Below are 23057 nucleotides of genomic sequence, written 5' to 3' on the forward strand. Positions count from 1 at the left end.
GTGCAAATCTATCACAACAAAACACACAAGATTTGTCATGTACTATCATCACACACACACATAAGTACTCCTTTTCCTTACTCCCCAAAGTCTCTTCACACACCCAGCTGTGGTGATGGACATCATCTAACAATGAAGATGCATTTGGGGTGAATTAGCCATTAAACTGTCACATCAATCATTCATCAACACATAAAAATGTCACAATTCTCCTTTGAAATTGTATGAGTAGATAAAAGGACCTATTTCTGCTGGCACTTTTCAGGAGGCATGCTTGTTAAACTGTCTCACATGCCCTGAACAACACACCACCCATTTCACTTTACCCTGTGACCCCCCCCCCACACACACACACAGGTCATACATACTGTCCTCCAGTAAAGAAGAAGGAAAAAGTGCGTAGGTCATCCATGCAAGTAGTTTATTATGATCCATATTTATGTTTTAATGTTAGGTGACCTCTCGTAGCCGTAATGTAAATGGGGTGGGGTGGATGGATGACTCAACAGAACACAGGACTTTAACACAGGAGACAGCTGTTTGTATTCCAAGCGAAACCAAGATACAGTATTTCTTTTATTCATGACCATTCTTCACCCTTAACCATATGTTTATTATTGTAACCATGACAACAAATGTCCTCAAGGAAGTACTTGATTTAATCCAGACCATGATTTTCTACTTCGCAATTTTTGTTCCTAAATCTTATCGGAGGGCAGGGACAAACAACCAGCACAGTTTGAATGGTGTCTCACCAACATTCTTCAGTGTTATTTTGCCATTTTGCTATTGCATGGGCCATCGGTTATTCACTGAAAGGGGCATTCAGGAAGATTTATACTATTGTGTGTTGTAACCTTTCTCCCATTCTCTGCCGAAAATGTTTACCTCTTAACAATTCAGCTCTGCTAGCATTCATCTACCTCAGCTGTCTCTCTTGAATGATGAGCAAAATGATGACTGATTTTGTGCGCTCCTTGTGCTATTCTGTACAAAATCAATAAAAAATGGTCCTTGGCAAAAATATCAGGATGAGAACAAATGCAATTTGCACAATTGGCTGTATGCTCAAATGACATAAACATTTATTTGAAAAATTGTAGATATCCTTTTTTCCACAACACCTAACCTGCATTGTGTTTTAGTCACTATTTCCCGTATTTATGATAACATTTTGCTGACCAGCTTTACTGCTGAAATATGACAATTCATCATTCATTCAAGTCTTTCTAGGCTGGAAACACCACTAATCATATATTGTCTGTAAAGTGAAAATAGTGAAGAATGTCTAGGTCCATTGTAGAAAATGAAAAAATAAATAGAGATTTCTACAAGCACTGAAGCTCACAAAGCAACACAACCTGTCCTGACTTTTGTGTTATTTTGTGACACACTACATCACCTCTCCTGACTGGTGTGAAACTCCAAGCATTGTAGTCTTTGTGGGTTTATTCACACCTTGATATCAATTTGATGTGTCAGCTTTTATGCAAGAATCAGTAGAGCCAGGCGAATGAAATGTGAACAATGAACTTGTTTGAGAATAGATTTTGGGGTCAAACAAAAAGTGTGGTCAAAGAAAATTCATTCAAAAAATAAAGGTGTGACCTTTCAGTTTTGTAACCTTCTTCAGTTACAGAGGGCTCCAGACTTTTCATTTATTTATGTATTTTCTAAACAACAAATCTTGGGACGTTCTGGATGAAAGGTCTGGTCAAACTGCTCAGTGATAGGATTTTATGTCTTAAGAGCTGTATGTCACTAGTGTTTTCAACCTTTATATATTGGTCTTCCTGTGTTTAATGTCAACTGACTGTGACTCCAGATGGGTTTTTGAATACTTAATAAGGAAGTCCAGGCAGAAATCAGCCTTCTCAGGTCTGCTGTGTTTGCAGTCTTGATAACCACTGGCCTTTAAAGCTGTGGCACCTTTTTTTTCTTTTGACTGTGCTTGTAGTAGGTGTGATAATAATGTAGGGTTTTTTCAAGTGTTTCTTTCTTTACTTTTACCCAACTGTTGGAACACTCAGTTTTGATCTTTGTGAAGGGTCACTCTACTTAAGAGCCAACTCTCTCAACTGTGTATGTTATTGGTAGAGAAAGGAATGAACGGGTAAAAGCAGTAACTTTACAGAGGTGATAGAAAATAAAGATATCAAAGTAATCAGCCACGAGTACACTGCAGCTCAGAAATATCCACTAGGTTACTGTGAATTTAGCAAGTTATTTTTTGCATTGTTAAACAACTCATACAAGTCACTGCGTGTTGTGATTCCCTCTGTGTTCATCATTCATGAGGTTTTTACTGGGAGCCAAATTATTTTTTGGAGGTTTCGACTGCTACGAAACAAACTGACTCGATGATTAAAACTAGAAAAAACAATTAATAAAGTTGCGCCATGTTAAAAATCAGTGTTTTTCTAGCGCTCTTCACAGGACAGAGGACGTCAGTTATGGGCTGACGGCTGTTAGCTGAGTTGCTGCTAATGTTAGCGTAGCTTGTTTCTACATGCTCAGCTTGTTTTTATTGTAGAATTCCTTCAGTGTTTATAGTTCAGAAGGTTTTTACTGGGAACCAAATTATATAATGGTCTCCTCTCCAAAACAAATGGACAAAGTAATTATACACTGAATAAAAGAGTTTAATGTTACAAATCAGTGTTTCTCTGTGATGCCGTTAGGTGAACAGGATGTACAGAGAGAGTGGCTTTTTGCTCAGCTTTTTTCTCAAATTACTTAAGAACCAGACATCCAATGACAAAAATCCTTCATTCAGTTTTCAAGATCATAGTTTAAACATTATTTTTTTAAAAAGTGATGGTGACATGACTTGTAACAGTAAGAAAGTAGTAGGCTTAAAATGTTTCAATGTCCGGCCATTTGGCCTGCAGCCTGTGCTTACGGAAAACCCTGGTCACTCACAGAGTAGTCTTGGAAAGTAGCAATACAAAGTAATCAGGAGGGAGAGTCTAAGCAAACAGAATGCATGATCGAGTGATTGATGATTTAGTGTCATGTGGTGCTAAGGAACATTGAAAAAAATCATACTTATTGTCCATTTGTCCTTCAGCCTCAATCTCCTGCAGCTGTTTTCATGCATACGTACTAGACAACTCCCAAGTGTGAATGCAAAGTGAACTACACTGACACAGGGAAGTGCTGCAAAGAACTTGGGATTCAGCCTGCAGTATATCCAATTCACAAAAACCTTCACATTCACTGCTCTTAACAGCAGGTGTCTGGAAGGTCTTCTCTGAGAAAAATCCTTTGATGCACAGAAAAAAACTGACCACCAATGAAAACACTTGCAAATGAAAAAACAAAACAGAAAAAAATCTCTTATGGTGGGTTTCCTGTAGATTAACTAACAGAAAATTCAAAAACCTAGCTCTGATAGACACTTTACTTTTAAGTGAGATGTGCTGTTATCACTTACCCTGGAAGCTTTTGTTGATTTCAGATGGGAAGGTATTTCCTAGGATTACCACACTGGGATCAATTACGATTTCTCGGCTTCGGCCCCTCGATCCTGTGACCTCTCGCTGCCCTCCTCCACCATCCAGTCGCAGCGTCATCTCGTTGTCATGCCGATCCAGGAGGACCTCATGCCATTCCCCATTGTCAAGGCGATAGGTGGGCAGGGTTAGGTTGTAGTCCCCGTCACCGAGGTTGTAGAAAACACAGAGAAGACCCTGGAAGATCTGTGATGGGAAATACAGTTAGTGAGAGGCGTACAAGTGTGACATAAGAGAACTGGTCTGGAATTGAAAATGTTCTTTTTGTGAACCACATTTCTGTCACTGGGGCATTGCTTCTGTCAAACAAATACATAATTTAATTAAATAATTAATCCCCAACATTAGCTTAATGAGTCTAATTGAAATGCACTGAATTTACATATAATTCAGGGGCTTGACACTTAGCACAAACCCCTAGTGAAAGACTAATGAACTAGTGGCGGCAAGCCTTTTATTCATTCTATTTGTGTATAGAAGCTTTCCATCCTGCCTCTGCCACAGATTTTACTACGTACTCTGCATGTTTTTCTTAATGCTGTATCATTAAAGGAGCAAGCCATTTTTACTTTTCTGCACATTGCTACTTCAAGTCATACAGACTCATCTATAGACTGGAGAGACAGCTAAAAAAACCTATTAAGATTGTGCAAAACCAAACATTTTGTTTAGATTTTTTCTTAGCCTGTTGATGACTATCAGATGAATGGCTCCAATTACCTTTGTTGTGGTCTTAAAATGGCAACGGTCCTTGTTCCTAACAGAGTTTATGTTCGCATTTTGTGTCTTCCATCTACTAAAGTTTCAATGATGATCTGGTTGTTTGACAGTCACGAACAATCACTGTGTTAGGTTACCCTGTGGTAGGTTTCAAGCCCTTATAAGAGGAGGTGAAGTGCAAACCTTAAAGTCTTAAAGATGAGAGTGGCCAGTATTAAAATGTCAAGAGGGAGGTTGTTTCATTTTATTTTTTCAATAGAACTGTGTCAGTTGTTCAATACAATATCACTGAACTTTCATAAAAGAGAGAGATTGTGCTACAAAATGAAGCAGCAGGTGTTCACACTTTATGTTAGGTCTGAGGTGGTTTACTGCACACTACTTACGAATACAAACCTTCAGGTTTTATCATCTGTCAAAGTGTGAAATCTGCAAACTGCAAAATCTAACAAACAGCAACAGTCACGTCTCCATTGTTTGGCAACTGACCAAAATAAACCTGTAAGCCCACCCATCCCTCGCTAAGCAACAGCTACTGGCCTTGTGTTGTATTCTGTAAGTGTACAGAGATATAGCAATACTAAAAACACACAAAGTGAGTCCAACAGCATGACTAGTTCTGTTTGGGTTATGCATGTGCACTGTCACTGATAACTGAAGAAAATTGAGCAGTGGATATGCATAATAACCCTTTTATCATAAATATTGACATACCATAAAACTGACTTAGATAATCTGAAAGTAAAACAAAGAGCTAGAACATGTTGTTTCTTGTTGGTATAGTTAAGTAACTACCATAAATTCTCAAATACTTGTCTGTTTACCTCAACAGAAGAAAGGATCAGGCTTTTGTTTGCTAGCTGTCTCCTGATAGAATGGAGCTGAATAGTATTTGAGTTTTGGTGCATAACACCTCTAAAACTACATTTGAAAACATCCATCCCTCCATTAGGCAGGGTATGCCCTGGACAGGTTTCCAGTCTATCACTTGGCAGATATACAGAAACAAGCAACCATTCACACCAAGGGAGAAAATGTGAGTTCCACACAGAAAAGCCAGACCTGGAACCTTCTTGCTGTGAGACGTCAGTCCTAACCACTGCACCACCATGCCGTTTGAAAACAGGAACTGGCTTTCTTGGTATTATCCACAAACCTCCCTGTGGAAGGTTTTCATTCAGGATAATTTTCTTCCAAACTATAAGGACCTTCTTTCTATCTTTGAAAGAAAGACGCAGCCTCCAAATGAATTTTCCAGTGCTTTGAGTGGCACAAACCAAATGATATTCTGTCTCATTGTTTATCACATTAACTATCTATGTGGGTACCAGATACCACCGGGGGTAAAGGGGAAAATAAGCAGAACAGACCTGAGTCCAAGTCTCAGGTTTTAAAGCTAATGGGGATCAGAAGAAAGAATAAAAATTTCACTTGGTTGGTAAAAGACTGGATCAATAGGCCAATTTGGCCAGCTGGCCAATAAACCAGATCCACTCCCTGGAGGTTTGGCAAACACAGTGAAAATGAAAAAGTCCTAATTTATAAACTGACATTTCTAACACACAAAATCAACATCAACATAATAAATGTTCTAAGCAGCCATCACACAGAGTTAGTTGTCATTTGCACCTTTGCTACAGGCCTATGTGTTGACTGCACCTGCAGCCACACAGCCACAGTAAAAGTGGGTGGCCTCTATACAATGACACACTTCAGTTTTCTTAGATTTTGACATTGTTTTGCCCTCATATTGCAAACACACATAAATGACTACACATAATTCTTAACTCTTAACTCTACCCTTTGTTCAAAGTACATTAGTTCTATTGTATGTAGTGCGCGTGTTTAGTTAACGTTTGTATGTTCAACAATTGGGTAAATTAATTTACCTTAAGTTACTCTCTTTCTCCTCAATTTATAGACTAAGTGTCCTGTTTTGTTTCTTTGTAGTTTTTTAGTGTGTTTGTGTTTTATGTTGTCCCCATGATGTGCTATTGGTTTGATCAGCCAGTATATATGTCCTCTCTCATTCGCTGTGTGTTAGGTCAGTTGGTTTTTTAAAGTTGTTTTGTTATTGTAGCCTGACTTTAGGTCTGTTCATTTGACATCTTTTATGGGCCCAGAGTCTTACAACTTGTGTGTGTTTTCTGTTTTTTTGTAAATAGCTTTTTCTCATTTTTTGCTAAATAAAAGCCCTTATTTTCAGAATCCACTGGTGACTCCTCGTGCCCTTCAGCTTGACTCCTCACAGCCTTAAATAATTCCTAGATAAAGCTTGCAATTTGTTGACTTGTACAAACATGCCCTCCTGTCAGTGCCATCAAGACACACATACCATCTAGCTCCAGAGGGACAACTTGTTGAGAAAAAAGTGTCTTGTGAGGAAGCGATGTGGGACGGCAAGGAAAGGGAGAGACAGGGGAAACAGAGAATTTATGGATGAGAAGTGAGAATGAAGGAGAAAAAAAACCAAACACTTTTCTCATGTTTACACAACATGCTGTTTCCCTCCGCCCTCAAATCTTGAGATGAAAACGGTTCCATTTTGGCTTGGCTGTGATGCTAATCACATGTCTATCACAGAGCAATATTCATTTAAAACAAATCTAGCATCCTGTGTTTCTGTGTGTGTGTGTGTGTGTGTGTGTGTGTGTGTGTGTGTGTGTGTGTATGAGAGGGGGGGGGGAGCGTGAGCGTTAGAATAAGTCCAAAGGCCATTTTAAGAGGGATAGGGTGTTGGGTGGGTCGTCCTCATTTCAATTTCAAACTGTTTCTTCCAAGTGTCCCACTGAGCATAATTTTCTCCCCTCCATCTCCCTCTGCCACAGCTGCCACGTAAACAGAGGACTGAGATGAGAGGGGCAGAGAAATGGAGACACAGAGACAGGGAGATGTAAAGGAAGAGTGGGTGGCTAGCATTAACAGTCCCGCTCCTTCTCAACATAATAAAAGACAATTTTTTTTTGGGTCTAAAAAACAAACCAGCCATTGCTTGTCAACGCTCTCTGTACCTCTCTACTGATTCCCTGTCTTTCTTCCATTATTTTCTGACAAATCAGGCCCCACTCTTCCACTTATCTTTCCATTTCCATCCCTGTCTCTTTCAGTCCCTTCCTCTTCCCTTAAAGTGACCGAGTAAAGAGCTGGACATCTCTAAGGTTGTTTAGTTGGAGAACTGTGGCTCATTTCAAGGCTCTGTGATGAAGTATTAATTATATTTAGAAACCACTGGGGCAGTGCTTTTTAACCAGGCGCACACAGCCACCTGATTTTACCCCCAATTAAAGCTGAGCAGAGCGTAGCAATTTGGCTCCTGCTTTGCTCCCTGGGTGGTGTGTGAGCGAATGTGTTCGATGGTGTGTGGTGTGTGTGTGTGTGTGTGTGTGTGTGTCTTCGCAGGAGCATCATACACTAGGTGTGTATGAAGGTGTGTGACTCCATGTTTGAATAAACAGTTTCACTGCAGGGATACTTTCATTTCCCCAGGTGCTTCCTGCAACAGACAGCTCTCGATGCTGCAGCCTTTCAGTATCACAGACAAGTGCAGATGATGTGTTAATCTGCCCCTTTCTCATGATTAAATAATGTCGTGCAAAAGTAGATTATGTGCATATATGACTGCCTTATGCATTTTTCCTCATCTTAAATCATACTGGGAAATTAAATCAAACTCTATGCACATTACCAGCAATACCCAGCTTCACATTCATACAAGTGTTACTCACTTTCCCTCGCCATATTCTCCCACCTCCAGATATCTGGTATGCAGTATGTTGCTTTAGAGCCTAGGTATTGATTTGGTCATTAAAAAAATACCATACGCTGCTGGGCAAATAGCATCACTTCTAACCAGCCTAAAGGCAGATGGGTTTAATTTATGTTAAATGTTCTGTGTAAACTCTAATCTAATCTAATCTAATCTAATCTAATCTAAACACCTGGAGCTCCAGCCTGGTGTTGACCTGGGGTGGTAAAGGAAAGTTTCCCATAATTTATGAATAATATCCAAGGTTTCTAAATTTCCTGGAAACACCTCTACAATTTGGTGTCAATTATAGAAAAATGTATTGAAAAACTGTATTGGCTTGTTTTGTCCTGTATGTCATGCTTCAAAATACCTGCCACTCTACAGTCAAGGCAATCTGCCTTGTAAAAAATAAATGAGCCAAACAGTGAACTCAAAAGGGCCCAGGGGACTTCTCTTGTAAACAAACAATAAATTATGTTTACGTTCAGAAATGCACTGTGTGCTTTCTTGAGGTATAATAAACTGCATGTCCTTCCTCATAAAACATTTGAAAAGTATTTTAAATCCAGCACTGTTTGTGTTCATGTTTACTACCTTACAATTTATTTTTCTACCCTGCATATCTTCAAATATTAGCGCCAACTGCTGATCACCATTTGTATCCACATATATGAATGTGCATCATCATACATGTGACCTACTCATAGAAATGAAGTCTTATCTTCAACCTTGCAAGTCTGAGCAGGAAGGATACTGGATGTGGACGGTGCCGTCATCTACTCTGCTTCAGCCTGGATGGTAGCGGTGGCAATGTGAAAATCATGTTTTTAAAAAATTACTTTTCCAGCGCTTTCGATACCATCCAACCACTTCTGCAGTGTAAGAAGCTGCTCAGGATGGGGGTCAGCAGGTCTGCTGACTCCTGGATCTCCGACTGCCTGTCAGATCCAGACCCAGTTTGTTCGGCCAATGACCTCCATGTCTGTTGTGGTGGTTAGTAACACAGAAGCGACACAGGGGACTGTCCTGTCTCCATTTCTGTCCACTCTGTTTTCTGATTACTCTGCGGTGGTGGGGTGTATTATAGATGGATGCAGGAGTTGGAGTACAGGGAAACAGTGGAGTGGCGCAGTGGGAACAATCTGCTCCTGAATGTAGTCAAGACCAAGGAGATGATGGTTGACTTCAGGAGGATGAGAACTGTGACCGAACCCATTAACATGATGGACGAGGGGGTAGGAGTTCGGGGGTACTACAAGAACTTGGGTGAACATGAGACTAAACTCATTCACAAGGGCAGGGCCCTCATTGGTCAAAACCCTGAGACATCTGAGTGAGTGAAGAACAGGAGGTCAGTGAACACGCTGCTCTCTGTTACAGACAATCCATCCCATCCCCTCCACAGCTCACTGCAGAGACAGTGGAGCTTGTTTTCTAACTTGACTCATCAATCATTCCTACTGTTCACCATAACTCTGTACAACAACTCACCTCTGTGTGACAGGTGAACACACTGCTGCACTACCATCTGTACACACTATCTATATCATACTTTTACTTCATACATTATACACAGTTTCTCGCTGCACTCCAACCTCTCTTGAATTGCACACTGTATTTCTAATGAACACTGTTTCTATCTATCTATGATTGCTCTTCCAATTACCTCTTAACTTCCCCTCTTTGATTTTGAATTCAAGAAGTTTTCAAAAACTTCAACAAAAGTTGTTGCATCCTCTAGAGTATATTAAGGTTGGAATTAGTTCTCATATTTTTGCACTGAATTCCTTAACACTCACACTGTGCTACCTCTCTGACAATTCATCTCCCCAGCTGCTTCTTTTCAACTGCTAGTGCGCAAATTCACAGGAAGAGTGTGATGAGTGAGAGGTTAATACTGTCCCCTCAGATCATCCTGAAGCTGTGGCTTATTCTCGACACAAGGGGTTAATGATGGTCCCGGTAAAGATACCTACAGTGGTGGTTTTAACTGAGTGATTGATAATTCAGGGTTGGATTTCACCCACACCTGCACCTGGAATGTTTGGAAATGTACTGTATGATATCAGGCCATGTCTACTTTCATTACATTCAGTGGCCACTTTGTTAGGTACAGCTGTGAAATCTAATGTAATCCAATACAACTGTTCTGCCATAAAGTCATCACGCCTTTTAATCTTCATGTTTTTGACACTGCTGTGGAGGTGTTAATTCAGTTATATGCACTGAGGTTGTAGGGTCGTGGTGGTGTTTTCCTGGGCTGGATTATATTCAGCTGTTTTATAGTATATGTGCATATTATTGCAAATGTATGATATATTCCTCACAATTACTGTGTTATGATTCTGTCATTCACTTTACACAGCAACAGCGAGCTATGCCTTGCCTGAATGGGAGACTACACTTCAATGTAATCACTGTATTTCTGTTCATTCATTCACTGTGATAGACAGTGCAGCCTAGAATAAAAACTAGCTTATAAAATAATGTGTTGTTATTGATGTGTTTGTGCAAAACACTATACACTTTTTTCATTGTGTGTACAGTATTTATTGGCTGGTAGTTAGCCACTGAACATGGCTGCCAAAATATGGGTTGCTCTCACTGTGAGGAAATGACACTGAAGAAAACCAAGGGTTGAAAAGCATGTGTTGCTGCCTTTAAAGAGCATATTAACAGAGCAGACTTCTTTCTCTTTTTTTTCTGCATTATATCACATCATGAAGCTTTCTCCTATGCATATCCCACCAAAGTTTAGAGCTTTTTATTGTCTCTATATACTTAAAGGGGCTCTTTGCAAGTTTTCCCTGCCAACAAATGTGGTTTCTTGCTGGGAGTGGGTGGTGGTGATGGTTGCTTTCCAAGAGCTTCTGCCTTTGTTGAGTTTGCAATACAAGAGGTTAGAATACAGCCTCTGAGCAGTGCTACTTTTTCAGGGCAGTCTGGACACCACAATTGATAATACTTGCTATTGGAAAGTGACAGGATGGGTCAGTGAAGCCTGGGCTAGCTGGCTAGCATGCTAACTTCAGTTGAAGAAAACAAGTGATAGAAACAAACAAAAAAATTCTGGTGCTTTCCACCACTCAAGACAGCTCTTGGCCACTAAAGGAATTAAGTTTGATGATGAACTTGCAACCTTTTTAGCTGTTAATGCTAACATTGATTATAAGGCGAGAGCAAAACTTCATCTCAAAAAAGCAATATACAAATCAAAACAATACAAGATAGAATTTTTCATAGTTTTCTTGTCTAAATGAAAGATGCTTTTATTACATTTATCACATATAATATTAAGTGTTAATAGGTTTTGTTTGTTTTAACTGCATGTTTGATTGCAGACTGCAGATTAATACTTAGGTTATGAATAAGAATGTCAGTATTACATTTTGTCTACCCTAATTCCAGTGTAATGTCTTCAGAACAAAGGAAACTGAAAAATGATGAAAAGCAGGCAGGCAGATACCAGAAACTCTGAAATGAGATGTACTGTAGGAAGCACAAACGTTGAATTGAAGCAAGAAGCAATGATGGATGAAAACGAAACAAAAAACAAACAGAGACATGAGGATGGGGTCAACAAAACCAAAATAGTGCAGCCTTTCTGAGAGGAGAAGCAATAACAAAACCTCAGACTTGTCAGGCTGCAACAACACACTGTAAAACTTCAACATCATTCTACCAGACAGATCATTCCATTGCTTACATTCATTCACTAACGTCCTTAAAATTCGTGGCTAAGTCTTATATTTTGAACTTGATTATAAGTAATATGTAATATGTAATGCAATCCAGGAGATGAGTATGAGAGAAGTGTATTTGTCTTTAAAAAAAATCAGTTGAGAGATTCCTTTCAGTTCAGAGACCTTTACATTTAATAATATGTGGATGCTATTTTAATAATAGCACCAGGCTTGTGGTTGAATAATGAAAATGAACACTGGTGGTTGTATCTTATTCACTTGATTGTTAGCACCGCTCTTAGTGTCCACGTCTGTCAGGGAGCACACTGAGAGAGCTTGAAACATACACTGTAATGGCTGGTGTAACAGCTTGAAATGGGCACCATGGTCACAGAGTATGACAGTAAGTGAGATGAAAAGGGATACCAACGTTGGTGCTTTGGTGCTAGGTATGAAGCGAGGTATGAATACTACAGCAGATTTCCCACTGGCACGAGTTAAACGTATGAGAAAAACAAATGAATGTGCAATTTTGGCTTTCAATAGTGGCACACAAAATGTGTCATTTCAGTCAAATTCAGTTCAATTCTGATTCCAGTCCAGAGAACAACAGCGCAGTCCCATCACTGTACAGACAGGAACCACATAATCACAATCACATCAAATATCACAATACACCCAGCACATCAGTGACATACACACTGAGACTGGGGCAACAGGTGGAGAGGAAGCCAAGGAATTCAGGGTCCGTACTGCAGTGGGAAGAAAACAATTTTTGAAACAGTTTGTCCTGGACAACAGTGATTTATAGTATAGCGCCTCCCTGAGGGAACCAGCTGGAACACACGGTGAGTTGGCTGAGTGGGATCTGAAATGATTTTATGTGTGCTTTTCAAGTTTTTTTGGGGTACTGGCTGTCTCAGCTGTCGTACCAGACTGTTTACAGTATTCTTTATTCTTTACACGGATCCATTTTGGCTTCTGCTACAGCGGTTGCTGGTTCTCCTGGGGTCCATGTAAAATCATTCAGACACTGACAGCATACATCATGCAAACAACTATGAAGACATGCATGCCTGGCATTAACATGCATGTTGGATAGCTTTTTTTATCCATTTATTCTCCATGCTGCAGTGAGTAATGAGTAATGCTCATCAACAATGTACTCAAAATCTGAGCCATTTTAGTATGAGTGGTGGAACTTTTAACCATATTTAATTTGTTTTTTGTTTTTTTTTTCCCCAGTGCAGCATTGTACTATAATGTGATTATTTTCTTCACTAATGCGTAGCGTAGCAAAACACAATTTGAAATTCAGCAATTATTGCTAACTTAAGTCATTATTATTACAGTTACTAATCCCAATAATGTTCTGTTACTTTGACATCTCGGGCTTGCAGGATAGGCAGTAGCCTCTACCCAAAGGGGAGAAATGCAACTCCGGGAAACTCAGAAGTTTTCTTAAGCATCATACACACTAAACAATAATTGGGCTGACTATCGGCCTGAATTCCCCCTCTAGAGCCCCAAGGTTGTCGCTGGATGGACAGTAAATCCCTCTAAATTTGAAGGTTCTGCCTCTTTGTTAAACTGATATCAAAGAGACTGTGCATCTCCTGCACTAAAGACCATCCTTAATCCAGAAGAGGGCTACTCCCATATAAATTCCATAAACCTGTGCAAGCTCCTCTATCTGTCAGTAGATATGAATTCACAATGGAGCTAATCTCTACACATTTACATTTACATTTGATTTAGATTGCTATAAAGTGTCCCCAATAAATCAGCAATTAAACTCAAAAACAACTTCTTGCAATGCAAGAGGGAAAAGTAGCTTAGAACAAAGAAAATGTAACATCTTTGACTAACCATGTTGTTGGAATGCAAGCCACACACATAAAGCAGAAACAAAGAGCTCTTCACATTGTGAGTTTGCAGCCAGCCAAGAGTAACGCATACTAATTCCTTCCTCTGATTAAAAGCAAACAGAACTATTACAGTGAAAAATATAATCTGAGATGGTAACATGGTTATGTTTCTATCAAAGAACATTGCAGGGTTTCCAATGTTTCTCTGAGGGGGGGCTACTTCATAAGATTACACACATTTTCATGCTATCTGCACATGGGAATAAATGCGCTATTTATGGTGGATAAATGATGTGAACTTGCATCCCATGTGGCTGTGCTGAGGGAGCAGTATGACATTTAAGAGGAAATGTAGGAATGGACGGATAGGCAGGAAAGACAGATGGATGACAGACGGGGATCAGAGGAGAGGTTGTACCGTGACAGCAGCTGTGGTATGGATAATCATCTTCATTTTAAACACTGATGTTTGATCAATACCCGTGGTCGCAGCATGGGGTGATACACAGCAAGAGGAGAGGACTGGGAAGGTAGTGCATGTTTCCACAAAGTAAGTTGGGGGTGGAAAGGATGGAAAAAACACAGAACAAAAACAAACAAACAAACAAACAAATGGAGTGAGGCTGGCTAATAAACCAATATGAGAGTGCATTTCAAGTGTGAGCGAAGCAAGCAATGGAAAAAAAAACTGTAGGAGAAATAACGCCTTCAAGACAAATAAATAATACATCTAATGAATTCAGTCCTGGCAATGTGCTTTCATTGTCAATCTAAATCATTTGCACTACTAACACACTATATAAGAACTGCTGTTTTCTTCAGCTATGAGAATAGACAGCGCATTGAATTAAAGCCTGAGATCGCTTTAAACTGGGACTTTAGCTATGTTACATTACAGAAGATTAGACATTAAAGTTGCTGCGATGCCTGAGAAAAAGAGCACTAATGCTAGCCACGTGCCCTCCTTTCTATAACGTGAGACTAACAAGGCACTCAATGCAAATGACAGGTGTTGAAATACAATGCCTGAAAGGTAGCAGCCCAACATCTAGTGGGAATCACAGTAGCAAGGTTAACTATTTTTCACGTTTGGAGTGGAAGCTTGTTAGCATGGCTTCCTTGTAGAAGGACAGACAGCTGAAAACGCTCACGTTTGATAACCAACACTACGCAAGCTTGTTGAGATACGTAGTATTAACAACTTCACAGCAGATGTCCAGTCAACCATTACTAAAGGACATGGACATTTAGAGGCATGGCACTTTATATGCTGCTTCCATAAATATGTCTGGAAATGGTTTTATCCCCTGTTGAAAAATGCTAATTATGTCACATACTGTAGCTGTAGAGACATGAGATTGATACTGACATTTTTCTCATACCTCTCACATCTCCACTGAGAGTTGCACTATTCCTTTGAAGGGTTACTGGGACACTTTATGACCTTTGTGATAAACTATGTTGGCTTTAATAACTGTGGCAAGAACATTTGGGGAAAATATCTGCAACTCAGGTGTTATTGTTATTGTTTTCAATGGCGTTTTCCTGTTTACGGCCAGATGTTGTGACAGCAAAATGTTACAGCAGCAATAGCAACACTAGATATTATAAGTGCAGTTTATGACTGAAGAAAGTGACTGTTACTGTTACTTGTCAGGGTGGAAGCAAAGGGAGACACATTCACTATTTAAAACAAAAAAACAGACGAGAATATTTGTTCCCTACGCAACACAAATATAACAAAATGACATTTTACTATCAAGAATTTCTAAAATGAGAAGACAAGCTTTCTCTCAGTCTCCCATCACGGCCTACCCACCCAAACAAATAAAAAAATACACAGTAGATTTACCTCTAGTCGTAGATATTCACTCTGCTCCTTCGAGATCAGATTGAGGATGGTGCTGCTGTGTTTGCGGGTTCGAACCAGGACCTGAACCCAAGTCTTCCGGGCCGGCAGCGGGGACACCAACTGGTAATGCACGTGACTGTGCCCATCAAAGGAGTACTCTGGGGTCTCTGGTGTTGGCACGTACACGTACACACACACACACACACACACACACAGACAGAAGTCAGTTAGATATTGCTATGATCAAGAATAAACAAAATTAAAGTTTTAAATGCTTTGTTGTCTGTTATGTGCTGTGTTCACTCCAGAAGGAAGTGACCTCAAGTAACTTTAACTAAATCAAACCCTAAATTCCCCCTATATGCAGAGAGCTGGTGGCAGGACAGAATATGCAAAACACACACAATAGAATATGTATGTGTGGTTCAGCTCGGGTTATGCTTGGTTCTTCTTTCTTAGAACCATGTTCCCAGAGGTGGATTTTGTGCATGCCAGAAAGACTAAACCAAGCAAACCTAAAATGTTTTCAAAGCCATTCTTCCATCTCATAGCATATGCAAGTTAAATTTTCCTCCATCTATTGCTTCCACACCTCTCTCTCTTTGTCTCTCTTCCATGTAACTTTGACAAAGTTGAGTGGTTCATGAGATCCTGCTTGAAGGCAATGTCAAATCGCACATTTTTAGTTTCTTCTAGGCAACCAGCCATGTCTTCTCAAAACTGCTAACTGTGTTTATCAAGGCCACGAAGCTGTTCGTGTGGGATTTGTGGATATAGAATCCTATTAACACAGTTCAGTTTTATACTAATAGTCACATACGCAGATTGCTCAGTACAGAAGAGTGCAGTGAGGTAACCTTGCAGAAATGGGGGTATTTAAATGTGACATAAGGAAAAACATAACAATATATTCTTACTACTACTTAGATGTGTTGTAGATGCTCTTTCTTTCCAATATTAACATGCATCTTGGGGAATAGAATGTAATTAGAGCAGTAAAGTCTTTCCTCAGAATCCTACAAACCACTGTGCAGTGTGTGATGTCTGCTGAGCATTGAACTCATGGATATTGACCCTCTGGGTCATATTTTATCATCAAGATGTAATATGAATAGCAGAAATGCAATTCAAAATCAGGTGTAAATATACTTCAGCTAAAACATCTCCAGGCACAATTTAAATAAAGGGCAAGTTAAAAACAGACATAAAGAGGATCTTTTTTAAGTATTTCTCTGGCATTTTCTATGACTTTATTATAGACAGTAGAGACTTGACAGGAAATGAGGGAGCGAGAGATGCAATAAAGGTCCCCAGCCAGATTCAAAGTGATGACACTGTGGTCTCTGGTCTGCATCTTAACCCCTAACAAGTGCAGGCCATAGAGGAGGTCGTTTTTCTTTATTTTTTCTGCTCTGTCTTGCCAGATTGCAGCCAGACTCTGTCTTCATGGGATCATAAAAGTGACCTAATCCAGAAAAGTAACAGTCTGTGTGTGAAAATCAAAAGAATCCACACCATTTTTTCTTCTCCCAAAGACTGCTGCATTGGTTGCTAAAATCATCCATGTGCTCCTGGCTGGTCACTGACTCCAGACTTTGTTGCTTTTTCAAAGATATGAATCATCTCATGAATATGGAGAGTGATTCATTCACATTCCTTCATTCATTTATTCATTAATTCACTCAATTATTCATTGTAAGTTTGTCTATGCCTCCTATTGGTTATTTGGAGGCATGAAAACTGTCCGCAGAAGATACTAAATATGGATCACTGTACATAGGAACCACTGTGGACACAAAGCATTACAACAGTATAAGACTACAGAGAGCCTTCTAATTTTCTCAAAATCGAAAACATGAAAACATAAAATATTAATGCCAACTTTTTGTATTGACCTATCTGTGCAGTTTGAGACAGTAATCAAAAGCACCACTGGAGGTGTACTCCTCAATCTGGAGGACGTGTACAAGAGGTGGCGCAGGACCAGGGTGATGAAGTTCATTGAAGATCCCATCTCAATCCAACATACTATAACCGCAGCCATAAGGCCAACACAGACAAGCTCACGAGGAGCTCATTTCTTCAGGCCATATAAGAATCCTTATTACGGAGACTACAAAAGACCAACCATGTAGCTCTCTGGGTAAAACAACTTACACAGGAGTAATGGAGAATCCCATACGGCAAAGGCAAGTACTTGACCTATATATGCATGAATTCATAAGTAGAACTCACCCCCTCTGCATAAATGATGTCAGAAAACAGAATGCATTGTATATCATTAATGTTAGAAAGGCAGGGAAACAACAATGGATGATAATATAAGTAATTAGGCCTGGTTAGTAAAGTCCAACAATGACAGTCAACCACCCGGGCTTTATTCCCTTTTATAATTTATGTCACACATTTATAAAACACATTTATAACGTTCATGAGGATGTTCACAATAAATTAATGTCAGCTAGATTTAATACAAGCCTGCAAATAAAAATGTGGGTTTACCTACTGTGTATCCCTGAGGATGTGACACATGAAACTGACCAGCTGTGCTATATAGTTGAAGCTGTAAGCTTGCAAGATAATTTGCACCAGTGACACTGTTTATTTTAAGTGTGATAATTATATGGCCTGTAAATTCACGTTTAAATTAAAAAAAAAGGTGGGAAAGCACCTATTTCATCTACTGCACAGTGAGTTTAACTGTGGCTAAATTTAAAGACTATTTCCTTGAGGTTCATTTTTTAACAGAGAACTTTCAGACCTAAATGCTGCTCACCATTTTACATCAGTGCTACAAACCTGTTTTCCAAGTATGAAATATCTGTGCTTTGCTTCTAAAATCGATGCTCTAGTTTTATAACTCAATATATAAATGTAAGTTTTCAACCATGGAGCATATGGTCTTTCCAGAACACATGCAAATGATTTTGTCATTTAGTACAATCTTCCACACATCTGATGTATTCTTTTAATGCACAAGTCCAAAAAAAGTTTGGCTTACCCTCTTCACACTGGTGTCCTGTGTAACCGGGCACACACTGGCAGCTGAAGGAGCCCCACTCGCCGTGACAGCGACCCCGGTGGCCGCAGGACGGATAGCCCATGTTGACACAGCTGCTATCGGTGGTCAGGCAGCCTGGAGAGCTGGACTGTGAGTCAGCCGGGGAGCCCAAATCATACAGCTGAATTGAGGAGATAGAAGAGAGATGGAGGGGTGAAAAAAGGTGGATGAGAGGAGAGGAATGACAAGAAATAGAAGGGGAAATAGGACAGAGTTTTTTAAAAAAAATGAAAAAAGGGAGGAAAAAGTGTGAAAGAGGAGCAGAAAGGTGAGATAAGAAGATGGGAAGAAGGAAAAGTTGCCGATAAGTAAGTAGCTTACAGGAAAACAGGAAACAGAAAGACGAAGTGACAGCAGAGAAGGGAGGATTGGTGAAGACAAAGGACAGACGTGTAAGGTGTAAGTAGCCAAAAAGGAGCTAAGAAAAATAAATAAATCAAACAGTGAAAATGAAAGAATTCATTTGAAGGACATGAGCTCAGGGTACACTGTGGCCTTATCTTCTTTTCCACTCTAATCTGTCATCTCTCTCTCTCTCTACTCTCTGTGACTCTCTCCGTCCACAGTGAAGAAACCAAACACTGGACCAGTCTCCTAACAGACAAACAGTATGGCCGATTGCACAGAAAGCTGAAAGGACAGGAGAACCTTGAATGGCTAAATGTGTGTCCCTTATGAAAGCATGCTATAAAAGACATTAATATGTTCAATCTCTTCTCTGTCCAACCCAAACTTTATGAGTGCTGCTGGTGCAGCGGCGTAGACGCAGGAATGTGAAGGACTGTAAAAACGGACGGTGAGTTACATCACCAGGGAGCTGCTGATTGGCTCTGACCCCCAGCAAAGAGGTATCTTATTGGTTGCTGACCTATAAAAGAGAGGGCTCATCTGCTTGCTGGGTTTGGACCAATCACATTGATTGCTAAGGACTGAAACACAGACATCAGCAATCAATGACTGAAAGACACATTGGGGTGTCTGCAATTGATTTGACTGCATCTGTATCACTGCGGTGTGTGATGCGCGCATGTGTATCTGAGCAAAACACTTGGACTCAGATATGAATTGAATGCAAAAATACACCTGCTCCTGCTTAAATTACAAATTGTGGCTTCAGCTGAGAAGAGTGTCACACCCCCACACTGAGACACTGTAGGCTGTCCTGTTTGCCAAGATTAATTTCAGGTGTCGGGTATAAAAATGTCTCAGCCCACAGGAAGTGAAAAACAAATTCTACACCGAAACACAAAGTGTATAGCTGTGAGAGTGCTGTGCAGTGAGGGAGGTTTTACTGTAAAATGGCTGAACCATGTACCTCTATCTCTGCTTACAGGAGCTCATACGATGGAAAGAAACAGAAATTAAGTTTAACGTTAGACTGAAAGAGCACAAAATGTGAAGGTCAGATTAATGACATTGAAGAATGAAAAATGACATGAAAATGCAGCATACAATTACAACAAAGCTTCTTACTAAGGTACTGGGCCACCATGAACTGCCACTAGCTTTGGTGCCTCTTGTCATGTACTACAAGACCAAAACAATCTGTGGAAATCCCAGTTTTACACCCAAATGTTACTGATGAAGCTCTTATTTCAAAACAGTACAAGTCTCCACTCTTCTGGGAACCAGGGCTGTAAATCACAGGTTTCATCATGTACAATCATACAATATTATATCCTATTCAATGGACAACGATTCAATGTTTGCCGATATCACAAAGTCTGCTACAGTACAATTTTGATTCCATTCAATTCAGGAGCCAGCGATCAATATGAGACAATATCCTCTGCTGATTTAACACAATCTCTTCCGTTCATATCAAATCACAAACGACAGCTACAATATCATTTGACATCATTTGACCCTGAGCTCAACCAGATATTTAAATGGAAAACAATTTTCTCTTATAATAAAAATAAACCTCCTCACATTTTGAGATACTGAACTCTACATTTTTCACATTGTATAAAAGAAACTGAAAGAATATTAAATTCCTATTTGTCTACATTTAAGCAGCATATTGTATAAACCTGACTCCTTTTTAGAGTCTCAAACTAAAGATTTTTAGAACTTAGTACACAATACACTTTCAGATATAGGCGACATTTTTCCTCATCAAATCACCACTCGTATTTTGTTTGGAGGCGTGTGCGCTCAGGCAGAGAAAGACGTGCCAGGGGAATTTCAAACTAAAGGTAGGGCTTACAAATGATTATATTGTGACGGACTCCGGTGTTATACATTATGTAGTGAAGAAATGCTGTTAAATGCAGACTGTTAAGTTCAAGTACTTTTATTCCAGGTTAATAAACATGTTGCCAGCTTAGTCACAGTGAAGCCTGTCTGTCAGCTGCCTGTACTCAGCTGGGAGCCGGGTATGAGATGGTTTTCAGCTTTTCACAGAAAAAGGAGCGGAATGTGAGTCGATGTAGATAGTGGCTAGCACAGAGAAAAAATGTGTGTTTGTCTGTCAAATGAATGTAAGGTAATGCAAACATCTGGACCATGATTTTCCTGAAACATGCAGTGCATGCAGTAGATTTTGTCTCACAACATTTATTCTGTCAGAATGAAAGCACGTTTTCAACATTGGGGCAAAATATTGTGTAACTTTTGTGACAAGTAGAACTTTTTGCTGAGACACACTGCACATCTGACCTCAACTCATAACTCTGAGCATTTAAAAAAAGGGGGGAAAAACCATTAAAACATTAGTTAAACTCCTGCAACTGCAAACGTCTATATTTAAAAATGGAGTGACAGTTGTGTCAAAACCACAGAAAAAATTAAAGCACTAATGTTAGACTGAGAGCTGAAGGGCAAAAGACAAGCAGAATAATGACTGGACAAGGATGGAGAGAGTTGAAAACAGACAATGGTGAATGACAGCCAGAGGGGAGAGACCCAACTCCAGAATAGAAACACAATTATAAAATCGAAAAATCTCTTCCTGTCCCTTTCCCAGGACAGAGCCTCATATTTGCCCCAGCACTGAGCCCAGTCTAGTTCAGTCTCTTCATCCACACAGTCACATACTGTTTACATACGGCCATGCATCATACTTGAATAGGTTTAATACAGTTGACATGTTCCTGACATGCTGTATCTCTGCCTGGCTCCAAAACAGAAATGCTAATGTAAAAAATACAGACACTGACTCCCATGGAGAACACACACATCCATCCCTATAGACTCACTCTCAGTAGACACAGCCAGATACCTAATCGCAGGATCATGAAATATAACATATACAAACAGACACACAGAGGTAAAGTCACAGACAAATATGGTGACGCACAAGGAAACACAAGCGCATCTATCAATGTCAGTTACCTTTACCATATCACATGCACTCACACCTGAAGTGAAACAGATGATGTTGCTATAGCAACAAATGTGACACATTAGCACATTCTGTGGTAATAAAAACAACACAGAAAAAAAAATAAATAAATAAGAGAAAAAAAATCATACAATGTCGGAACATGTCCATCAACATTATTAATCATCAGTACGCCTACTGTTGCTTGCTCTTTGGAGATTTATTATCCTCATGTCTGCCCACACTCATGATGCAGATTTCTCTCATTAGTACAGAACATTTGTGCAGCCTCCCGCTATGTCTCCAGCTAAGGTATACCACATCAACTACACGCCTTTAGCACTGCAGCATCAGCAAATGTACATCATTTCACGGTACATCCGCACTGTTGAGATTCACCATCTTAATAGAGCTTTAAATGTCTACTGAGTGTATTTATATAGGTAACAAGATTACAGTTCTAAAAGCACACTCTCTGCCCCTAGAGGCCATGTGGTTCGTCACACCCAACTAGACTGGTAGACTATAGTGGTTTGAACTAACCGACTGGAAATGTGGCCAAGTGAAATGCTTGTCATGTTAAACCCTTCCTATAAAACTAATGGGGAGGGTTTTATCTCACTGACAAGATATTTGAGATTTGTCGTTTGTGCAATTGTATGTATGAACTGCATTAGTGTAAATGTCATTACTATAACAGCGGATTGCTAAATGATTTCAGTCAAAGTGAAGAGGTAAAGTTACAATATTTGTGTTGAGATTGCATACACACAAATATGTGGGTGCAGTAGTTAATTCCAATGACGCAACGTGCCAATATTGACCTCATTAAATTGAACAAATATTGGCCAGATAGGAATTTAACGATATCATCAATTTCACAATTTCACGAGAACAAACGAGACGAAGCCTTTGAAATTGTGGATGCTCCGTCATCTTTTAGATCTGATGTGTGGAAGCATTTCGGTTTCCCCGTGTCACGAAATGAGAGAGGCTGAGAGAAACTGCACTTCATTTGCCTTTTATTAAAATATTGCAATAAATATTGTATCGTGAACTTGTTATCGAGGTATTATCGTATCGTTCGATTTTTGACTTCGTTACTGTGTAGCAGTGTTGTGCACTTGTCTTCTTTGAACTGTTATTGGACTGAAAGAGTCTTTGAATGTTTGCCTACTTGTTGTTAACTTGTTGGACTGTTAAGTTGCTGACTCAAGGTCACTACTGTTTCCTTTCATGCACACACACGAACACTGTTAGAGTGAACGACCCAGAGACTAATAAA

At 39.7% G+C, this 23057-nt stretch overlaps 1 protein-coding gene across 1 annotated transcript in view; it reads right to left on the minus strand.

Annotated features, from left to right (window-relative positions):
* si:ch211-186j3.6 (neural-cadherin) overlaps nt 1-23057 on the minus strand; it is a 266619-nt gene that overhangs the window by 34069 nt on the left and 209493 nt on the right. Inside the window, exons 31-33 of the mRNA XM_018697417.2 lie at nt 18388-18568; nt 15387-15553; nt 3437-3701 (exon numbers count right to left, since the gene is read on the minus strand). Coding sequence (XP_018552933.1) covers nt 3437-3701; nt 15387-15553; nt 18388-18568 — 613 coding nt within the window. The remainder of the gene's footprint in view (nt 1-3436; nt 3702-15386; nt 15554-18387; nt 18569-23057) is intronic.

This window comes from Lates calcarifer, linkage group LG2 (genome assembly GCF_001640805.2).
Source record: "Lates calcarifer isolate ASB-BC8 linkage group LG2, TLL_Latcal_v3, whole genome shotgun sequence".
Taxonomy (NCBI): domain Eukaryota; kingdom Metazoa; phylum Chordata; class Actinopteri; family Centropomidae; genus Lates; species Lates calcarifer.